The following is a 24,141-nucleotide window of genomic DNA, read 5'->3' on the forward strand; positions in this document are numbered from 1 at the left end:
GTATCCAGAAACAAAATCTGCATGCAGCAAATATGACTAATTGGAGACAAACACCTGATGGTGTTCACAAGATACCATGAATGAATGCAAGCACCACAGATATCACAGTATGATTTTTCAGAAATAACCCAGCTCATGTCTGGAAATGTTACTAGAATTAAAAAAATGAAGTTGGTGAGCAAAGTTAGGCATAAAAGGCAGAAAAAGTTGGATGACTGGGAAGCTTTTAACATCCAACAAACTGCAACTAAAAAGCTGCAAAAAGGAAAATAATGAAATACGAGGACAGACTCACCAATAATATAAAACAGGACACTGAAAGATTTTTCAGTTATATAGAGTAAAAGGGAGCTTGGAGTTGATATTGACCACTGGAAAATTATGCTGGTGAGGAGTAATGAGGCAGAAATGGCAGATGAACTTAATGGGTACTTTGCATCTGTCTTCATTGGGGAAGACACTAGCAATATGCCAGAGGTCCATGAGTGCCCAGGGAGCAGGAATGAGTGTCATTGCTATTACAAAGAAAAAAGTGCTAGGCAAACTCGAAGGTGGATAAGTCCCTAGACCAGATTTACTACATCCCAGAGCCTTGAGAGAGGTAGCTGAAGAGATAATGGATGCATTGGTTGTGATCTTTCAAGAATCACTTCTTTCTGTCATTGTCCCGGAGGACTGGAAGATTGCAATGTCACTCCACTCTTTAAGGGAGGAAGGCAAAAGAATGGAAATTATAGGCCAGTTAGACTAATCTCAGTGTTGGACTAAGGTATGGATGAGGTTTCAGGGTACTAATGATAAAATAATTCAAATTCAGCATGGTTTCTGATAAATCGGTTAGAGTTCTTCAAGAAGTAACAAGTAGGGTAGACAAAGGAGAGACAGAGGACGTCATTTACTTGGATTTTCAGAAGGTGTTTGATAAGGTGCCACACGAGGCTGCTTAACAAGATAAAATCGATGGTATTGCAGGAAAGATGCTGGCATAGATTACAGAATGGCTGACAGGCAGGAAACAGCAAGAAGGAATAAAAGGGCCTTTTCTGGTTGGCTGCTGGTAACTAGTGGTGTTCTTCAGGGGTTAGTATTGAGACTGCTACTTTTCATTGTTTGTCAATGAGTTAAGATAATGGAATTGATGGCTTTGTGGCGAAGTTTGCAAATGGTACAAAGATAGGTGGAAGGGTGGGTAGTGCTGAGGAAGCAATGCGATTGCAGTGGGACATGGAAAAGTTGGAAGAACAGGCAAAGTGGCAGATGGAATATAGTGTTGGGAAATGTACAGTAATGCATTTTGGTAAAAGGAACAATAGTGCAGAACTATTACCTAAATGGGAAGAAGTTTCAAACATCAGAGGTGCAGAGGGATTTAGGAGTCCTCGTACAAGACTCCCAAAAGGTTAATTTACAGGTTGAGTCTGCGGTAAAGAAGGCAAATGCAAAGTAGCCATTTATTTCAAGGGGAATAGAATATAAAAGCAAGGAGATAATGCTGAGGTTTTATAAGACATTAATCAGGCCACACTTGGCCCTATATCTCAGAAAGGAAATAATGTCATTGTAGAGCCCAGAGGAGGTTCACAAAGACGATTCCTGGAATGACGGGGTTAACATATCAGGAGCATTTGGCAACTTTGGACCTGGAATTTAGAAGAATGCAGGGGATCTCACTGAAACCCACGAAATGTTGAAAGGACTAGATACGGTGGATTGAGAGGATGTTTCCTATGGTGGGGTATCCACAACTAGAGGGCAGGAGGGATTTTTTTAAAACCAGAGAATAATAAATCTGTGGAATGCTCTGCCACAGACCATGATGGAGGCCAAGTCCATGCATATATTTAAGGCAGAAGTTGATTGCTTCCCAATCGGTCAGGAATCAAAGGGAATGGTGAGAAGACAGGTGCCTGGGGTTGAGTGGGATCCAGAATCAGTCATGATGAAATGGCGTAGCAAACTCAACAGGCCAAATGGTTTAATACTGCTATATCTTATGGTATTATAGATAGCTGGCTTATCAGCTTTGTAGAGAATGTGCATATCTCATAGTATAATTTTTACTTACGATTTGGTTTCACAGAGTATTAGCACGTGCAGACCACATTGATCTGTGACGAGCATCATCTTTAGATTACTTTTCATATTTGAAATTATGAAACAAGACAACTACAATATCATCACATATCAAATACAAATGTGCAGCCAGTGTTTAAAAATAAATGAAGATTCTTCAGAATCTTATCCATCAATTGTATGTGGACAAAAATATCATAGATTATAGTACCATGACTAAATAGATGCATATGAACTAACATAAACAGAACACAAAGGAGCCTTCAGTATCAGGGCGGAAAAAAAACTAATTAAGCTATAAAAACACTTAATTAATTAAGCTAATTTATAACTTCCATAAAAGCATTGGGAAAATCACAAAAGCACTGGGGAACAAGCTGAGGAATTTAGCTGGGAATGCTCCAAACCTTCATAATGAATGAGGTAGGGAAACAATGCCTTTGAAACAATATGTACTAAAAAAAGACTTCTGCAGGAACACTTTAATTGTTTGGGTACTTATGGATACAATCCACAGTTAAAACTACTTGGGAGATAACTGAAGCACATAAAAAGCTTGATCAGCAAGTTGAAAAATGGAATCAATGGTTTACTATCAAACTACATTCTACCTGATCATTTGTACTACAGAAGTTGTGAAAAGGAAAGCAACTAGTAACTGAAGGAAATCACTGCAAAACACTTGAGGCAAAGAAGTATGAAGATTATGTATGGAGTGAGCCTGATTCTGAATGCACATGTTCTTCCATTAAGCTATTATTAAATGATTAGCTTTCTATCTTACTGATATGATTATTTTTATTTTGAATAAAAACTGATTTGTCCTGTTTTTCATGAAACCTTCCTTTCTCTGATCCCATTATTTTTCCCACCATATACCACTTCAGTAACCCACCTGAATGGTGGAGCAGACTCGATGGGTCAAATAGCCTACTTTTGCTCCTATATTTTATGTTCTTATGGTATCAAACTACATCTACTAAACTGAAGCAAGTTCCATCTAGGCTCTGACAGATGTGAGCAAGGCAGCAACAGATTTACAAGATATCAAATATGTGAAGAGCAAAAGGAATAAAACAATATTCTTTAACTGACAAACCATTTACAAATTTAGTGTTGGATAGACCAACCTGTCAGTTTCCTCTATTTAGTCATATTTAAGTTTGGGTAACAGATAAATTACAGGCATATTCTGAATAGAACACCTGCTTAGTTTACCAATTTCCAAAGCTAAAAGTCTGGTTTCACCTATAAACAAAAGAATCTTAATATATTCCTACCAATTCTCTTAGTTCAGTAAGAAGTGAAGAATAATTAAAGTCAAAGATAAGAAACTTCTCAAAGTATGGAATAAAAATACCGCTCAGTAATGAACAGAATATTATTAAGTATTAACAGGAAAAAAATCAGGGTGTAAATGAATACATTACAATACAGGAAAGATTGCCGAGAACTTTATTTGCATCTTAAAGCGTGTATTGCAACGTATACCAAGCATCCGTGAACAAGCTCGAGGGTTTCATCAAGTTCAAAAAGGTGGGTTTATATTTGATTTATTTTCCTGCAAGCCAGGTATATGTTCCAGAGACCCGGTGAATTTTAATTCTAATGCCCCATCCCACAAATACGAGTTATTCCTGTTAAATATTGTCAGTAGTTAGAAATAGAGCTTTTGAACTACCAAAACCAGAATACACAATATCCTTAAAAGGCCAACACAGCATGATATGATCAATGAACCTCAATTCTTATCTATTCCATGTCAAAAAAGCTTAAGCCCATTCCACCAAACTCAAATGCAAACCCACCTATTGCCTACATTTCCTCATCCCAATCCCCATCTATATTTAAAATACCAAGCATATCAACAAAAAGCCTACAGCAATACAAAATAAAAACACATAGGCCATTTGAGATTCCAATTTTACTGTCTGAAATCACTTAAAAAAACAAAAATCACAAAAGACAAAATCGTTCCAGAAGACTTTCATTGAAGATGGTACTAGAGTAGCTAAACAAATATCAAAAGTAACATCTCAGAGAGACTTTTTGTCCAAATTCTCTGCAACTTGTGCATTACATTATGTACATTTTAGATTACTGAAACATATCATGCACATTTACTAAATACATCCAACAGGAAGTTGAAATAATATTTGAAACAGTAAAATACGAAAAAGACCTTATGTACTAAAGCTCATTACAACTGATACAATCTGCAAAAAAAACTTGAGGCAATAAGTGGAATGGCTAAAGGCTACTGGATATTTTCAGGTCTGTGTTTAGTATCTACGGCGTTTATTTGCACCAAACTCTCCAACTTGATTTCCACGGGGAAACCCAGCCGGGCTCCCAACCATCGGTCCACCCATGTTATTTGCTTGACCATCCATATTTCCAGGAACAAATCGATCATTAGGCTATTTATTTAGATAAAATACGTAGGTTTGGACATTATTGTTCATTGCAAGTCCGACGTAGATTTAACATTAGGCAGGTTGAGAATCCCCCAACGGAACGATGAAAGTCAGCAGGGTCCAGAAGTACCGATAAAAAAAGGGAAAGGGGTAATTGCATTAGACTTACAAGATAATAACAAATTTCGGGAAACATTTCAGAACCTTTCACTTGCTGTCTGTACACAGCACTTAATAAACTGACAAAATATAGATGTGCAAAATAGAAAAGGGAAAATAAGTAAGCCGATTACACTTCCAAACAAATTAACAATTGTAGGCCGACACACAAACACTAAATAGTCACGGTTATCTTTTATATGGAATGATACATGCGTCTAAAATACTCTGATAATGACCACATAAAAGCTTGAGCAATTTTTGATTTGAAATAGTTGTCAACACACCAATCAATTTCAGATTCTACTTCTATTTGTGTAGTTAATAGGTCACTTAATTACCATGTCAGCACTCCCTTTACAAGCATGTTCAAAAGACCTGTGCTTGGCTGTAAAATCTCAGTTCTCAAAAAAAAAGTCCCAAGAAAGGCCCATGAGTATTGTGACAAAGTTCAGAAATAGCATCTTAACAGAAGTGAACAATTGGTGAAAGCAAATTATCAAAATAAACTATCCTAAAGGGAAGATAAATTGAAACAAATATGAAATGCAGCAGTACAAGTTAATTTGAATATAATATTTACCAATTGCTCCAAGAGAAAATCTACCATGTCTCCCATTAAACCTGTCATATCAGGTAGTCCGAACTATCTTTAATTAACAATGATTTCACCTTCCAGCTCTTAGATAGACTCCCATTTTTTCCAAAATCTATTATGTCCGAAAACTTCACTGCAGTAGCAATAAGAGCTATTTTAGAGTCAAAACAAAAAATGAGAATTCATCTTAAAAATTAAAAATCTTTACTCTTAATGCCTCTACTGTAGTGAACAGTGAGAGAATGGGGAGCAATCAGGCAAATAAAAAGGAACATCCATAAAAAAGGGAACTAAAACCACCATGAGATTCAATATCTGGAGTAGGTCATCACTTCCCTTCAAATTCATTATCCAAATGGCAAAAGGTATGTCAGCAAATGTGCAAAAATATAAAACTAGTGACAGTACAAAATCTTGAACCCCAGATATCAAGTCACTCTGGAGGGAGGGAAGTGGTGGTACTGGGTTGGGGGGGGGGGGGCGGGTAGGGTGGAGATGCCAGCTCAGGTTAACAACCCTGCCCGAAAAGTAAGCAGTGGTATCAATGATTTGTCTTCTTTTCACCTTTTAAACATTATCTCACAATGATTTTGTTCAGAAGTATATTGCAGCACATGTTGCAATTTGTTTTTTTAAAATCAGTTCCACAGATATAAGATTATTTTAGGAAAAATATGCTGTGTATGCAGAATTTTAAAATCTGCAGTCAAAAGAAATTCAGAATGTTCCCACAATCAACCAGTTAAAGGGCACCTGAAATAGTTATTTTTATGAATGATGCTTCCAATTATTTCCATGTTTGTGAGTGTGCGAGTGTGTTTGTGAGTGCGGTGAGGCGCGCGTTTGTGTGTAAGTCAGTGAGTCATCAGGACAGAATATTTACTCCTAAAAGCAAGTTTTGTAAGTTACAATTATAATTGGAAATAAAAGGAAAATGCCAAGAACAAGTAGAAAAATATCAATCATTTGTTATCAATCCTGGTCTGAAGTGCAGGTAGAAAGTCTTCATACAACTCCCCTGACATTTTCCCCAAGTCTACTCATGCTATAAACCAACTAGAATGTCCAAGGAACTATCAACTCAATAACTACAGAACCGGAAATATTAAACGACAAAAAGATTAACAAAGTCATGTCAAATGTCTTGCATTATAGTGCAACTGTACCATTATGTTAAGAATTAAGTAGATGAAAGGTATTTCATCAGTAACAATGGGGAACAAACAGAATCACTTCAAGAGGACAGCAATGAAACCCACTTAATGTATCCATCCCATTTGATATTTGGCATGCCAACAAATTTGGATGGCAAAATGTTCACTGGCATTCAATATGTACAAAATACAGTTAAACAATCTTTGTACTGTTGAATCGTTATTATTCATCTAAGTCTTTCAGTCCCATCTCATTGCAAGAGTTGACAAATTAAGTCGCAGTTTATCTATTTTCCAGAGTAGCAAGAAAACTTCAATATTCCCCTATTGAGCCCTATTAGTCACATTCAAATTTCAAAAATCTCTGGCAACTACTTGAACTCTATGAAAGCTAGAAATAAGAATTGATTTTTTTAAGTTATTATCATCTGCAAATATCATTACCTAGTTCAGCACAAGATTGAAAATGTAAACACTATCAATAAACTCTTTTATGGACATATCCATGCAGGAATGGCTATCAGAAGCATTAATAATGCATCCATAGAAAAGCACTAATTATTACCTGTGGCACCAGGTTTCTACAGTAAAGTCAGCACATGCACTCAGTAGCATTAAATTGTTGTATTAAGAATGCCTTCATAATGAATACATTGCCTTTCTGGATCACCACGTGAAAGACAGAATAAATGAGCGGCCTCTGAGGTACTTCATTAGCCAGAATCATAATGCTGAGAAATTCAAAGCCAAAACTGCAACAAAATTTCTCTATAGCAATACAAATAATTGTCAATGCATTGGTAAAATAATTATTTCAGTGGTATGGGTTCTCAAGATCTTTTTTTTAATACACAGAACAGTACTTAACTTTAGCAAAATAAAGTTAAATTTTCCTGAGGTTGTCACTGGCCCATTTTTGTGCTGTGGGTTTCAATGAATAATTATGGTGGCTGCCAGTGAGAAATGATATTACATGTATATTTGCTAGAAAATAACTGCATATCCAAAATATGTAATGACATATGAAGAATCATGTCTTTAATACTGGTGATACAAAGTAGATATTCAGAGAGACTTTAAAAAATTCACCCAAGAACTGAACCTTTCTAAAAACCTAACGGAATTCAACTAATGGTGATACAAATCAGAAACTCAAATACAAGAAACCCTATTATAAAAGCCATTGCTGGTACATGGATTGATCCGGAAACTACAAGAGGAATCTGTGTGCAAGACCAATTATCAAAGTGTCATTACAGTAGCTTATTCACTGAAGTATCTTTTTTTCATATAAACAAACTTATTTTCAAAAGTATTTTACAAAATATTTGCAGAAATGTTGTTTCATGGTACTGAATACCCTCTGAATAATACTTAAAAACCAACCATCCACCCACTACACCATATATGCCAAAGTTTGTAAATCCATTAATTTGTCTTGGTCACAATTTAAGGATGACTAAATATCTCAACTAATTGCATTGTGACATTTCACCTGAAAAATATGATTAGCCTAAAATAACAATAATTTGTACCAATTAATCCATTTCAAAAGATACCAAATAATTCTACTTTAAAATTATTTCATAAATGCTGTATAATTATTTACCAGAGCCAATATATTCATTATGAATAGCACTCCTAATACCATAAATAGGTTCAGGAATGTTTTTATTCAAAAACAGAAAAATTATTTCCAAAAAAATAGCTACTGTGCAAAGTGCAATTATATACCTATTATTGTTTTAAAACATACATTGTAGTCAGCTTTGAAAATTCCTGTTTAAGTAAACAGCTCTTGGAAACAAAATGACAACTCTTTCCAAGTGACAATAAGCTACCAATAAATTACACAAGTCAAAAGATAATCTTAATACTACAGAAATGAAGGCAAACATGCATAATAATTTCTGTATCAACTACAGATTGAGTGATTTCGTGACAAGGCAGATAGGATGGAGTTTCTTACAAATATTAACTGTTGAGGTCATATAAGCTTTAAGCTTTGTTAATTTATTTGCAGTTGTGTTTTGACATAAATGTTGTGTATGATAACAGCACCATCAAAAGTGATAGAAGTATTCATGTTTATCAGTGCCTTTTATTTCAGTACAGAATCTTTGTCTTTAATCACTACGTACACAAGTAAATAGTTGGCACATCCTCCGTTTCAGAATATACGTGGTACTGCTTTCAGAACCTAAGAGGGTTAGAATCTGCTTGCCAATTATTTATCCATCATACAGAAAACCTCCTGTAGTACTGCAGAGTACAAACTAACTGCAATACAGGTGAAAATAGGATTAGTTTATCAAAGGAACTCAACCTCATTTTTAAATTTCATATATTCTGCCCATAACTGTTCCCCTTATAAATTCCTTATTTACACATTCCAAGTGGAAAATACCAAAAGCAGCTGAGCACAAATATAATTACATTCTCCTTCCAATGATGTAACTACACTGGTGGGGGCTATGTAAGTTTAACCTACAAATTTTAAAAAGGCAGCTTTACAAATATGGACACAGGAAAATAAAGAGTTCACAGAGCGCACATAGAAAATGTTTTAACTGCATTAAGTGATGTATGCAATATGACAATTACAAACCAGGCAGTAGTAAGGATTATTGTGACAGTTTCCATGATCACATTAAAAATTTATTGCTTTCAATCTAACTATGGAGCCTTAAACAGTCAAATCTACACAAGATTAGATTAAACCTACACAAAACTCAATTTAAGAATGGTTCCAGGAAGTATTTTATTCTGAATAGATTTTCACTCATTTAAACTAAGCCTCTTCTCATCAGCATTTCCAGAAGTCTGCATTCAAACTATCCTCTTTAGTTTTTCTTCTACTATTCTATCCATTCATGCACTGTATGTAAACCCAGTTCGTTCTTTTACTGAACCTTGTGTTAAAGTTATGCAGACATTGGTCCAGTAGGGAACTCGTCATAATTCATCCTGATCTACTCCAGAAAGCAAATAGAGGTAAAGAGGCAAATTGAAAAGTGTTAGGAGCCTGATTATCCAATCATAAATGTTACTGAATATTAAAACTGAAAAAGCTGCTACTGAACAAACATTGAACTAGGCCTCAGAAAGAACTTGCATTCCTAAATGGTAGCTTGCCCTTTAGAAAATAACCAGAAAGGTAGAAGTTGTATTTCCTAACACTACCTTGAAACAATGATTCTTTGTTAAATTCACTTAAAGAAAATCATTCTCAGCATTCAATGCATTTATTATTATAACCTATGGGCAGAAAAACCGTTTCAATGCAAATCTTGCACAATGAAGCTCAGATCTGCAAGTTTCCTGTGAAAACTTTGAATTTGGAAAACCCTAACATCTTAGAAGCTAGACCTCTTACAATTCTATTTATCTTGCATAACTGCACTTCCCTAACCCAGAATAATAGTCCCTATGTAATACGTAAAAATGAGAAAACATTTGAAAATTAATACAAATCAAGTTAACCAAAAATAGCATATAATTTTGAAATATTGCAAAACTATAGTACATCAAAGACAGATAATTTTCTGCTTAAAGCATCCAAGTCGATTACAGGAATACTTTTCATTAAGGGTGTGGTTAACATTCTAGAGAAGCAAAAGAAATTTTCCTAAAACAGGAAAAGGTACGGGTGACATTAAACATGGGTTAAGTGAAATACAGAACATTTCTTTTAGCAAGGGTATACGAGCAAAGTGCTCTGTGCCTTGCTAATACTGTTAGAAATTCACCAAATCCACACTACCAAATTCAAGTGTGCACAGTTTGAATCTCACCCAACCCCCACTGTGTAACTTATGAAAGGTTAAGAACATTCATTAAATGTCAAATTCGCTTACTTTTCTTATGTTCACAGCTTAACTCTACTCTTTATACATACTGAATTTATTTTGTGATAGGTTTAATACATTACCAATCCAATGTTGCTTTCTGGCATTTGATTTCCTAGGCTTCCAGGTGGACCTTGAGGTGGTGGTGCATTAGTATTCACGGTGGGCCTGTTCATTCCCATAAGTGGCTGAGGAACTTGGCTTGCAGAAGCTGATTAAGTACAGTATTTTAGTAAAAACACTGATTGAAAAAAAAATCACATTTAGCATTCAACTGGTCAAACAAATGCCTGAAAATGCAGATCACCGCAGTATCAATTCTGATAATTAAAGCCAAGTTCCAAATCTTTACCAGTAAAGTTTATTTTGTTCCAAACAAAATTAGACAGTCATTTAATCAATTTGACCCAAATCCCCTTACTGCCTTGTTTGGTATTATTGCAGATGAAGATATAACTTTAAATACTTCTAACCTACAGGTTTTAGTTTTTACCTCTCTTTTAGCAAGGAGAACAATCTTGCTTAAATGGAAGGAGTTTACCCCTCCTACACAACTTCAATGGCTACGTGATATTATGTCTTATTTAAATTTAGAAAAGATCCGCTGTTCAGTCTTAAATTTGAAACAATCTTTTTATATCTGGGGACCTTTCCTAAATTATTTTTCCAATTTATAAAGTTCAACAGCGCACAGACTTTTACGTATATTTTTATCTTCTCTTCTTAAGCGAATATGTTTTCTTTTCTAATTTATCCATTATCATCCATCAGCTTTTTTCTTTGGTAGTTGGTAGGGGGTTGACTTATTTTTATATAAGAAATTTCTTTTATGATGTATGACCTATCTTTAAATTTTTGATTACAGAGTGGTATACCTTTGTGTGTTATGCTATAACATTTTGATCAATCTTATCACAATATATGAATGTACACAAGTTATGTTGAGATGTACCTATGTGTTGTGTTGCACTCTGTAAATCTTGTTGTTTTTCTTCTGAATAAAAATATTGTAAAAAAAAAAAGAAAAAAAGCCATTCAAATTGCACATTTCTCCTACATCAATTAATTACTTCTGTGCAAAAACAGTGCTTCGGGATCCATTCATTTAAAAATAAGTGGGTGTAAATTACAGTACATTTAAAAATCCATACCTGCTTTCAGATTTGAGTAATCAGCTGCAGTTAGTCCCACTAAAATAAATAGATACAGAAAACAGAATTATAAACAGATTTAAATATTAAATATTAAATTAATATTGAACAAATTATTAATGTATTTGAATAAATTCTACAAATTGGAAAATTGAATAAGCCACTAAAATTCAAAAAAGATAAAGTGCACAGGTAAACATATTTTGACCTATATATTTCACAATATTATTGTAACTCAAAACTGGAAAGAAAGCTGGAAAGAATGCTGCTAATTTGAGCTTACTACAAAACTACACACTGGACAAATTTTGGGAATGCAGAGGTGTAGCTATTAGGTTCAATGCAGGTAATAATTCAATATATATTATTCTTTCATTCTAAAAGCCAAAAGCTCAATTTGAATATTATCTATGCTCATCAGCAAAAATTACAATTCCAAACATAATTCAATAGCATAAGATCTGACAATATACAGAAGCTCAAACCATTCAATATTAGCTCAGCTCGTAGGAAAACACAAACAAAAACATGAGCAACAACTATAACTGAAATTCAGAGCACAGAATGCAACATTTTACAGTTTAATAAAATATGATTTGACTGCACGCATGAGAAACAGCACAGTTGGAACCTTCAAAAAGGGCGATATTTAACCTTAAAAAAACTACGCAAAAAAGAACTGAAGAGAACACTTTTATGACTACAGAATGATCGACTTCTCAGCAATCAAGGTCAAACCTAAACATAGCTTTCAGGATCTGGGGGGGAGCATAAAAACCCCAGCTTTGATTCATGCATTTTAACTTTATTTTAATGAGCCATATTTTTACCATACAGTCACATTAATATACATGCTTCTCACGTACAGCAATGGTTGGAGCAAATGCAGGGAATTTGAAAGAATCAAAGTATGGATGTAGGAACTCCAGCTGCAAGAAAAGATTCAAACCCTTTGCAATTACCTGGCTTTCTGCATTACTCATGTGATCTGACCGCAGTAATAGACAAGACGATCTGCATAAACCAATAATACACAAATTGTATTTTTTCATGTCTTTATTGAACACATTGTTTATTCATTAACACTTCAAGCTGGAAAAGTATGTCAACCCTTCTATCTAATAACTGGTGGAACCTCCTTTAGCAGAAATAACCTTCACCAAACATTTCCTATGGCTGCTGATCAGACCATTCCTCCATTCAAAACTGATTCAATTTTTACAGTATTACATGAGCAGCCCTCTTCAGATCATGCCACAGCATCTCGATTGAGTTAAGGTCTGGACGCTGACTTGGACATTTCAAAACACAAATTTTCTTCTTTTTAAAATCACTCTGTTGTTGATTTACTCATGTTTCGGATCAGTCTTGTTGTACCATCCAACATCTACCGTAGATTCCGGATTTTAAGCCGCTACTTTTTTCCCACATTTTGAACAGCTTTGAACTTTGCGGCCAATAATCCAGAGCGGCTAATACATTATTTTTTTCATGCCGCCTCGTAAACATTTTGCCTCGTAACAGTAGACCAATAAAATTGATGAGTAGTTCACAGAGGTCCAATGAAATTGTACGATAAATCAAGCGCACTTTCACAATTAAATTATTGTAAATCAGTCATTTGTACTCACCCTCATCAACATGGAAAACACTCGAAGCATTGTGCTACCTACCCTACTTAGTTTAAACTATATTTGTTTTCTGTACTACATCGCGGGATGCTATGACGTCACACCCGGTTTCGCGGCGTCTTGTGGGAAAATGCCGTTTGCGATGAAACGGAAAGGAGGGGGGGAGCGGATTACGCGAGCGGCTTTGGATCCGAGCGAAATCTGCTTTTAAATGCCGTTTGCGATGAAACGGAAAGGAGGGGGGGAGCGGATTACGCGAGCGGCTTTGGATCTGAGCGAACTCTGCTTTTAAGTTAAAGGTATCAATAACTTTTCCTGGTAGGCTGCAGTATATATATTTTTTACCAGTCGTTAGGAGATATTGGAATGTTGTTCAGTAAAGAAGTATACGCAACGTATATTTAAAAGTAGCCGCGTACGGGCACGGTTCGAAAAAAAGCATTTGCAATATGTATTTGTTTTTGTTACCATATGGATTTAATTAAAAGTTAAAAAAATCCTCACGTGTAATATCTTTCTGTGTAAATATCTCATATTACAACGTGGGACACCTGCGGCCGAAAATCCGGTGCGGCCTTTACATTTAAAAAAATGATTTTATTTCTAAAATTAGTGCCAGCGGCTTAAAATCAGGTGCGCTCTGTAGTCCGGAATCTACGGTATTAATCTTCAGGTGATGGACCGCTACCTTGCCATTCTCTTGTAAAATGTCTTGACACAATTTTGAATGCATCATTCCCTCAATGATAGCAAGCTGCACAGGCCCTGAGGCAGCATTTCTGCCAGTAAGTTCAACCTTTGTCTCATCTGTCCACAGAACATTGTCCAATAAACAAGGAACATCCAGGAGATCTTTTGCAAACTTGAGGCATGCAGCAATGCTTTGTTTGGAGAGCAGTGGTTTCCTCCATGGTGTCCTTCCATGAACACCATATTTTTTTTTCTTTGAGTAGACACGTGAACAAATACTTATCAAGTTCCAGAGATTTCTGCAGGTCTTTTGAAGTAACCTTTTCCATCTTCATGCATCTCTACAATTCTTCTTCTAAGGTCCCCTAAAAGTTGTTTTCATTAAGGCATGGTGCATATAAATAGATCTTTCTTGAGAAGGTAACTTGGCTTTGCGTATCTTTGTTTACTTTTTAAGTACAGTGGGGCATTTCCACAACCCACATCTCATTGGGGTAATGCCTTCTTCAAAGGTTATTTGGAGTCAGGTGCTCCAATCAGAAGTTCACATACATTTTTTGAACCCAGACTGCGATTGTTTAAATTGTGTACTCAGTATTGACTAGTACAATTGTTTGTGTTATTAGTTTAGTCAAGGTAGTGTTTGTCTATTATTGTGACTTAATTGAAGACAAGAACACACATTTTGAGTAATTAATGCAGAAAACCAGGTAATTGCAAAGGGCTCACAAACTTTTTCTTGCAACTGTACACAATTTATTTTATAAGACTTGGTCATTATAGAGAATATCAATGCTTCCTGTCCATTAACTATTTTGAGCTGGTGGCAAGATTACCACAGTCCCTCTAATGAAAATATGACTAGTGTGGGAAGTGGAGAATTGATTTCAAAAGCCACAGATTAATGCTGCAGCTCTACAAAACTCTTGCTAGACCAGACCTGGGAGTACAGTTGGCCCTCCTTATCTGCAAATTCAACCAACCGTGAATCGAGAAAACCCAGAAGTGCTCTTTCAGCACTTGCTGTCCGAGCATGTACAGGCTTTTTTTCTTGTCATTATTCCCTAAACAATGCAGTATAACAACTACTTTACATAGCATTTACATTGTATTAGGTATTATACGTAATCTAGAGATGATTTAAAGTATACGAGAGGATGTGCTTGGGTTATCGTGGATTGGGATCGAAAAAAGTCGTAAGTTCTCTTACAAAGTAAGTCGGAACAGGGACATCCGGTATAATTTAGTGTCAGTTAGTCAAACGTTTGTCTTAGTATATAGTATATATTTTACCTTTCTACGCATATAAAACGCTTAAGAACGTATGTTTCAGCACCAGGCTCGGGAATGGAAGTTCACAAGTTCCATCCAGTGACAGACCGCTCCCGGTGCACTCTCCACCGTGTTGGGTTGATGTGGAGGATCAAAAACCCAAAGCCCCAAAACCTAGTAATTAAACCACTGCGTTGCTTAGTAATAATTGTAGCTTTCATCAGGGCAGGGCCTTTCTCACTTTATCCTTTAAAATTGTTCCAACCGTTGACCGACGTAGCCTAACGCTTTTCCAATGACCGTTGGCATTTCACCTCTTTCCGATCGCTTATTATTTCCACTTTATTTTCAATCGTGATTGTGATTATTTTCGTGAACAGAAAAACTGCGGACTCAGAGCTCCAGCACCAGGTCCTAATGTCCACTGCATTGAGACAGGTTGAATAAGGGACTTGAGCATCCGCAATTTTTGGAATCCACGAGAGGTCCCGGAACCAATCCCTCATGGATAAGGAGGGCCGACTGTATTGTGTTCAGTTCTAGTCCCAACATTATAGAAAGGACTTGGAAGCTGAAGAAAGGGTGCAGTGGAGATTTACCAGGATGCTGGCTGCATTAGAGAGTGTGTCTTATGAGAAAAGGTTGAGCAATCTAGACTTTTCTCTTTGGATTGAAAGAGGATGGAAGGAACTTCATAAAGATGTATAACTTGATAAGTGACATAGATTGACTGATCCGCCAGATATTTTTTACCGAAGTGTTAATGGCCAATATCAGACAGCACAATTTTAAGGTGATTGGAGGAAAGTACAGAAGGGATGTCATTGGTAAGTTTTTTTTTAATACATAGTGTGGTAAATACAGTGAGCACACTACCAAGGATAATGGCAGATGCATTAGGAGATGCAAACGACTTGGATAGGTACATGAATGAAAGAATAGAGAATGGGAGGGGAAGGGTTAGACTGATCTTAAGAGCAGGTTAAAAGATCGACACAACATCAGGGGCCAAAGAGCCTGTATTACTCCCATCTTTTTGGGGACAGAAGATGCAGATTTACAGGATGCTGCCTTAGTAGCCCAAGTGTGTAACTGTAGGTAGCACACAGTAAAGCAATTAGGCAGCTGCTATCAAATTTTTCTTCAAGTAGTGTGTGAAGCTATATACATCAAGGTAGTAGCGCCAAGAGGTCAAGTTGCAGATTGTGAGCATCTTTAACGACAGATGCTGCCTTCGTGAGGCATCTCTTCTAGATGTACTCAGTTGTAGAGAGGTTGTACCTTTATGAAGTTGGTAGAGTCTACAACAGCCTTGTGCAAACCTATGTACTGGAGGCTTCATACCACGATATGGTGGAACCAGTTAAAATGGTCTTCACCATACATTTATGGAAATTTGCAAGTCTTTTGTGACATACCAAATCTCTTCAAACTCCTAATAAGCAGAACGAAAGAACATTGCAGCATATTCCCTAGTCTTCCTCTATAGATTGAAGAAAGGTTTTGTGCTGTCAGCAAGTTATTCAACTCTGAATACCAAGCCACTGTCCTAGTCTTGAAGCCAGTTGAATGTCTGGTCAAAGAGCAGCAGAGGCAGGGGGCACTTGCAAAATTGTCTTGGTATGTCCTATCCAGAATAAGTAGAACTAATTCCATCTGGCCAGCAACCACCCAATCAGCAGCAGAGTGAATGTGGCACTAGCCCACCAATTACCTGCTCACTGATGCCCAGTTTGAGTGCCAGGCAGCAGTTGTTAGCTTCATACATTATTCAATGATTCAAATGCTGACCAAAGAAACCAACTCCAGAGATGGAAAGAACATCAGAAATGAGGTAGCATTTGATCAAGCACTACATCCATCGGTAAAGCTGAAGTCGATGTGCAATGCAAAAGGACTCTGGTGAATGGAGCCAGAGCTTACACTTAAGAAAATAGCTGTCACTTATTGGACATCAACCATGCTAGACCCACTGTGCAAATTAGGGTACCATCCAAGGCCCAACCAGACTTTGCTGCTACTTCAATAACGTACTCTCAATCAAGTAATCAGAACACAAGCAGCTTTTCATTAATGACAAAGCCTATGTGTTTTGCTCTCCATTTGTGACCCTGAATAATCAAATCCATCAGGAGCACAGTACAGCAATTGCTTTTTCTATCAGATAAAAACAAGACTCTAGTGACCTGCTCAGACAACTCCAACGGCACATCAGAAATCTGCATCCTCTACAGACAAGGAAGACAAAGATTTGTGATGCAAGAAAATCAGCTGAAAGCTTTCTTCCAAGTTGTGCACTATCACAACCTGGAAATATATTTATGTAATTCAAGATCCTAAACCAGCTTCCAACAATACTTAGGAAGTATGTTCACCAGAAAGTCTGCAGCTATTGAGGAAGGCTGTTCTTTACCACCTTAAACGCAATTAGGAATGGGCAATGAATACCTGCATACCAGTGACACACAATAAATGAAAAGTAAATAAATAAACGTTGTGGTCATACTACACACAAGCATTAAATGTTTCAATGTTTAGAAATGCAAATAAAATAAAACATTTTTCAGTCATTAGCAGATAATCCCACTTCTGGCTATAACAGAGGGAAGATCATGAAAGAACCAGCTAATGATTGCTGAGCCAAGGACACTATACAGAGGAACTCACAAGGTGAGGTCTTGGACTCCCACAACTGATTATATTTACCAAAATCTTCTATGAATACATTACAACTCAAACCAGTGGAGTGCTTCCCCCATTAGCTCACTAAGATTTATTTTATGACATGCTTATAAGAAGTTGCCTCAGTCCTTGGACCATAGCAGTTGAGGTCCACAGCCATGAGGGTCCTGACAAACCAAAACTGAGCAATTGTGAGCAAGTTATTAGTGAGTGAATAATTGTCAACAAGATCATCCAATATATTGCTGATAACCAAGAACAGGCTCAGTGAGCAGTTAATTAGCCAGAACTGGATTTGTCTTCTGTGGGTGTGACATACCTGGGCAATTTTCCATTGTCGGATCAGAGCCAGCATTCTTACTGTTCTGGAACAGCTTGACGGGAGGTGCAGCTAGTCCTGGAATGCCTCAATAGTAGAGACAGTAAACTCACAGTTAAGAACTGCAGTATTACTATTAGCCAGTCCAAGAAAATTTGTTTTCTTTTAAAATAAATGGTCTAGCAAAATAGATTTAAAACCATGAGGTCTCAACTTTGTGAGCAAGAACAAAAGTAAATCATCACTGAATCCAATCTGTATGTATAAAAGGCATAGACAAAGTCATTTGGACATTGCAGTTGTAACGACAATTTCTAGAATACACATGAAAAAAAAGACAAAACAGTTGTCAATGATTACCATTAACTGCTCTGCAACTTTCTCTAGTATAATTTTAGGAATCAGTGAAATTACATTTTCAGCTAATCATGAATGTACTTCAGAATATTTTGTTGCATAGGATGAAAGCAAGCTTGTTAATGACATGCTGCATCAGTAATCACCTTTACTGCAGCTTAACACTTAATCTACACTGATGGCAATTTGTTCATAAATATTATGTTACAAATTATTTAACATCTTAGTTTCCAATTTAAAATCCAAAAGTTTTTTTTAAACTTCATCTGATAATGAGTAGCACACTGACAGTCTAGTTGAGCTGTTGCCAGCTCAATCCTGACTTCAGGTGCCAGTTAAAGAGCTGGCGGCAGAAATGTGGTAAGAATAACAAAAAGGATTAGTGTAAATGGATGACGAATGGTCAGTGAGGGCCCAAAGGGCTGTTTCTGCGCCATTTCTCTAGTTGTAACCAATTCTATTCACCAGTTTATAGCTTCACTGATTTTAGCCACAAAAGGTCCCCTATAATTGATGCCCAAAAAGAAATAAACATTGAAAAAGGTGAAAGACCGTAGAATCTGGTGAACAGCGCCAGTCAACAGCAAGCACCGCTAGTGGATCCCTAGATCAATGCAAATATATCACTGCAACTAGAGTATTTTTTTAAATTTTATCTACAAAACAATTTAAGAGAAAAATCAACATTTTCACACAGATGAAACAAAGCTATTTTTATTATAAAACTCAAAAGGCATAAGACATGGAACAGAATTGGACCAGCCAGTTAATCAAGTCTGTTCCACCACTGAATATACATAATGACCTGGCCTCCACCACTGTCTGTGGCATGAATTCTGCAAATTTATTGGCCTTTTACAAAAAAAAAATCATTACCTCTATTCTAAACAGATGTCTCTCTAGTGTGAGACTGTGCTCTCTGGTCCTACACTCACATCCTCTCCACAGCCACTCTATCTAGGCCTTTCCATTTTCAATGAATTCCAATGAACCCCCCCCCCCCCCCCCCATTCTTCCACACTCCAACGAATACAAGCCCAGAGCCATCAAACACTCCTCATGCATTAGTACTTTCATTCCCAGAATCATAATCATGAACCTCCTCCGGACCCTCTCCATTGTCAGCACGTTTTAGATGAAGGTCCCAAAACTGCTCACAATACTCCAAGTGCTGCCTCAGTATTACATCATTGCTCTCTTGAAATGAATGTTAAAATTGATTTGCCTTCCCTACCAACTCAATCTGCAAGTTAACCATGAAGGAATCCTGCACAAGGAGTCCAAAGACCCTTTGCACCTTTATTTCTTCTACCAAAGTGCATGACCACACACTCCACTACACTATTTATCTGCTACTTTGTTGTCCACCCGACCAATCAAAGGCCTTCTGCAGACTAAATGCTTCTTCAATACTAGCTGCCTTAACTATCGATCCTCATACTGTCCACAAGCTTGGCCACTAAGCCATCAATTCTATCATCCAAATCACTGACATATAATATGAAAAAGGGATCCCAACATCAGCCTCTGTGGAACGCTACTAGTCTGCGGCAGTCAACCAGTGAAGGGATCTTTATATTGCTACTCTTTGCCTCCTGCCAGTCCGCCAATCTTCTATCCATGCTAGCATTTTTCTTGTTAATGCCATGGACTCTTAACTTGTTATGCAGTCTCATGTGCACCACCTTAGTTATCAATTGTTTCCTGAAAATCCAAGTAAACATCCACTGACTCTCCTTTGTCTATCCTGCCGGCTATTTCCTCAAAGCTTTGTCAGGCAAACTTTATCCTTAATAACGGACTCCAACATCTTGAACATTCATGATTACTACCTCCACAAGCTCTTCAGCTAACTCTTTCAGAATCCTGGCATGTAGTCCATGTGACTCATTTACCTTCAGACCTTTCAGCTTCCCAAGTCCCCTTTCCCTAATAATACCAACTACACTCACTTCTGCCCCCCAACACTCTTGAATTTCTGGCATACCACTGGTGTCTTCCACAGTGGAGATCAACAAACTTTGTTCGCCATTTCTCTATCTCCCAATACCAGCAGTGGCCCGATAGACTCTCACCTCCCTTCTATTGTTTATAAATCTGGAAAAAAACTGTTGGTATCCTTTACATTATTGGCTCAGTTATTCATCTTTTCCCTTCTTATGACTTTTTTTTGGTTGCCTTCTATTGTCGGCTAGTGTCTCCTTCCAATCAACTTTAGCCAGCTGTTTCTAATTCCCTTTACTCCACTGTACAGCTGACTTTTAACTTTTACCTCTCAAAATGCACTGCAAATTCTGTCATATTATGATCACTGCCTCCAAAGGGGCTTTGTTTTGACCTCCATAATCAAAATCAGGTTCATGACACAACACCGAACCACAAGCAGCCTTTCTCCTAGTGGGCTCAGCCAAAAGCCATCTTATAGGCATTCAACAAACTCCATCTCTTGGTATCCAATACCAATCTAATTTTCCCAGTCTACCTGCGAATTAAAATCCCCCATGACTATCGTAACACTGCCCATTTTAAGTGCCTTTTCTATTCCCTATTGTAGATTGTATCCTATATCCTAGGTACTGCTTGGAGGCTTATATATAGCTCCAGTCAGGATTTTTTTACCCTTGCAGTTTCTTAACTCTATCAATAAGGATTCTAAATCTTCCAATCCAATGTCACCTCTTTCTAAACATTTGATTTCATTTTTCTTTAATCAGAAGAGCCTGCCATTCACTCTACCTACCTATCTTTTCAATACAAGGTATATCCTTGGGACGTTAAGAACACAACAATCTTTCAGCCATGACTCAGTGATGCCCATAGCGAAATACATGCCCTACTGTAACTGCGGTACAAGGTCATCCTTATTCCGTATACTGCATTTAAACGCAGCACCTTCAGTAATGTATTCATCGCCCTGTTCGATTCTGGCACTTCAACTAATCCCATTGACTGCAATTGTGCAGTATCATTTGTCTGCCCTTGCTCACAGACTCATTACACACTGAATCTAATTCAATACCAACTGCCCTATCCTCCTGCCAAATTCATTTAAACCCTCCTGAACAGCTCTAGCAAACCTGACCACAAGGATATTAGTCCTCAGGTTCAGGTGCTATCCATCTTTTTACACAGGTGACATCCTCAGAAGAAAACCGAATTCCCAATTACCTTGAACCAATTCCTCAGCCACTCATTCATCTGCCAGATGATCCTATTGTTACCCTCATGGCACATGGTACAGGCAGCAATCCACAAAGCTTACTACAATGTAGTAAGATCCTGCTTTTCAGCTTTTCACCTAACTCCCTATATTCTGTCTTCCAGGACCACCTCCCTTTCCTGTCGTTGGTACTAGAATGCACCATGACTTTCAGCTGCTCTCTCTCCTCCTTTAGAATGTTGTGACCCCATCCAAGACAACACTGACCCTGGCACCTGTGAGGCAACATGCCATCTGAGTGTGTCTTTCAACTTCACAATCTCCTGACTGGAAGTCACTCAGAGTTCCCACATCTCACGTGAAGAACTAGCTATGTACTAGATAAATAAAGAGCGGGGGGGGGGGGGGGGAAACTTACTAGAAACTTGGTCTTAGGCCTCTTGAGACAAAGCCTGACCACTCTTACACTGTCCACTCCAACAATGGCTGCTCAGCTTATACCTTTCTTTTTTTAAAAAAATTAGCTTTGCCTGGTGCTGAATAGGTCATACAATTTCAACCCGACAAGAGGTCCTCAAAGGTCCTGAGCTCTTAAAACATGCACCACCTCAGCCAAACAAGCAACTGCTCATGATGATTGCAGCTCGCCAGATTGGAAGTTATTTTACTTTCAACTCAGTAAACACTTCACACATCAGTATGTGCTTCACCACAAAAATACTGTTTTCATTAATACTGCTTTTATAAATCTCACCTGGCATGGCCATTCCAGTACGTTGTGCCATTTCCTCCATCCTCATATTCTCTCTCTACAAAAAATATAACATTCACAATAAAAAGTCATATCATGCCCTTGGCTTCATTCCTGAAAACATTTACACTTATTCAAAATCTCAAAAGTAGTTATAAAACAAAATCAGGGCCTTGATGTTGTGCATTAAAAATCATTTGGAAAGAGGGGACAAGGAATGCAGTTTATCTGATCACATGGACTTTTAACAGCAGGAAAAATGCTGTTTTTCCTGTGAAGCTAACATAGAAGGTGCTATCAATTGGTTAGCTAACATCAGCTCTGAGTCTCCTAAAGCAAATCTTGAAGATGAAAGATCAAAGAATGCTATATAAATCCAATTTAGACATTACTTGAATATCCACCACAGTTCAAAAACAGCAAAGTAATGTGGGAAAATACACATAAGTTGAGAGTCTCAGATTTAATTCAAGGCTTCACAAGTAAATCTAAAATATACAATTTTCTTTAAAGTCAGGATTGCATTGCTAAATCCAGAATTTTATGACTGATACTAATGCCTTGAAGTTGATTGTAAGCCAATTCTACAACTGAAGACCTACCGTAGATTCCGGATTATAAGCCGCTACTTTTTTCCCACATTTTGAACAGCTTTGAACTCTGCGGCCTATAATCCAGAGCGGCTAATACATGTTTTTTTTTTCATGCCGCCTCGTAAACATTTTGCCTCTTAACAGTAGACCAATAAAATTGATGAGTAGTTCACAGAGGTCCAATGAAATTGTACGATAAATCAAGCGCACTTTCACAATTAAATTATTGTAAATCAGTCATTTGTACTCACCCTCATCAACATGGAAAATACTCGAAGAAAAGCAAGACCCGAGCGCGTCAGACCCGATTAGACCCGATCGCATTGCGCAAGCGCGTCAGACCCGATTAGACCCGATCGCATTGCGCAAGCGCGTCAGACCCGATTAGACCCGATCGCATTGCGCAAGCGCGTCAGACCCGATTAGACCCGATCGCAATGCGCAAGCGCGTCAGACCCGATCGCATTGCGCAAGCGCGTCAGACCCGATTAGACCCGATCGCATTGTGCAAGCGCGTCAGACCCGATTAGACCCGATCGCAATGCGCAAGCGCGTCAGACCCGATTAGACCCGATCGCATTGCCCAAGCGCGTCAGACCCGATCGCATTGCGCAAGCGCGTCAGACCCGATTAGACCCGATCGCAATGCGCAAGCGCGTCAGACCCGATTAGACCCGATCGCATTGCGCAAGCGCGTCAGACCCGATTAGACCCGATCGCAATGCGCAAGCGCGTCAGACCCGATTAGACCCGATCGCATTGCGCAAGCGCGTCAGACCCGATCGCATTGCGCAAGCGCGTCAGACCCGATTAGACCCGATCGCATTGTGCAAGCGCGTCAGACCCGATTAGACCCGATCGCAATGCGCAAGCGCGTCAGACCCGATTAGACCCGATCGCATTGCCCAAGCGCGTCAGACCCGATCGCATTGCGCAAGCGCGTCAGACCCGATTAGACCCGATCGCAATGCGCAAGCGCGTCAGACCCGATTAGACCCGATCGCATTGCGCAAGCGCGTCAGACCCGATTAGACCCGATCGCATTGCGCAAGCGCGTCAGACCCGATTAGACCCGATCGCATTGCGCAAGCGCGTCAGACCCGATTAGACCCGATCGCAATGCGCAAGCGCGTCAGACCCGATTAGACCCGATCGCATTGCGCAAGCGCGTCAGACCCGATTAGACCCGATCGCATTGCGCAAGCGCGTCAGACCCGATTAGACCCGAGCGAAAACGCTGCTTTTAAGTTAAAGTCGATCAATAACTTTTCCTGGTAGGCTGCAGT

General features: G+C 38.1%; 1 protein-coding gene across 8 annotated transcripts in view; it reads right to left on the reverse strand.

The window, feature by feature from the left end:
- The window catches only part of LOC140734299 (non-POU domain-containing octamer-binding protein-like), a 98,691-nt gene that overhangs the window by 24,404 nt on the left and 50,146 nt on the right, over window positions 1-24,141 (reverse strand). For 4 of the 8 annotated variants that reach the window (XR_012100510.1, XR_012100512.1, XR_012100511.1 and 1 more), the window contains exons 8-11: window positions 22,266-22,320; window positions 17,995-18,081; window positions 11,401-11,439; window positions 10,333-10,460 (exon numbers count right to left, since the gene is read on the reverse strand). Coding sequence is in view for 5 of the 8 variants with exons in the window: in XM_073058074.1 (XP_072914175.1) it covers window positions 10,333-10,460; window positions 11,401-11,439; window positions 17,995-18,081; window positions 22,266-22,320 (309 nt within the window). In the remaining 3 variants the exon portion in view is untranslated. Of the gene's footprint in view, window positions 1-3,511; window positions 4,494-10,332; window positions 10,461-11,400; window positions 11,440-17,994; window positions 18,082-22,265; window positions 22,321-24,141 lie in introns of those variants that run through there. The other 4 variants (XM_073058072.1, XM_073058076.1, XM_073058073.1 and 1 more) reach the window with 3 other exon arrangements.

Source organism: Hemitrygon akajei, chromosome 10 (assembly GCF_048418815.1).
Source record: "Hemitrygon akajei chromosome 10, sHemAka1.3, whole genome shotgun sequence".
In the NCBI taxonomy this organism is placed as follows: Eukaryota; Metazoa; Chordata; class Chondrichthyes; order Myliobatiformes; family Dasyatidae; genus Hemitrygon; species Hemitrygon akajei.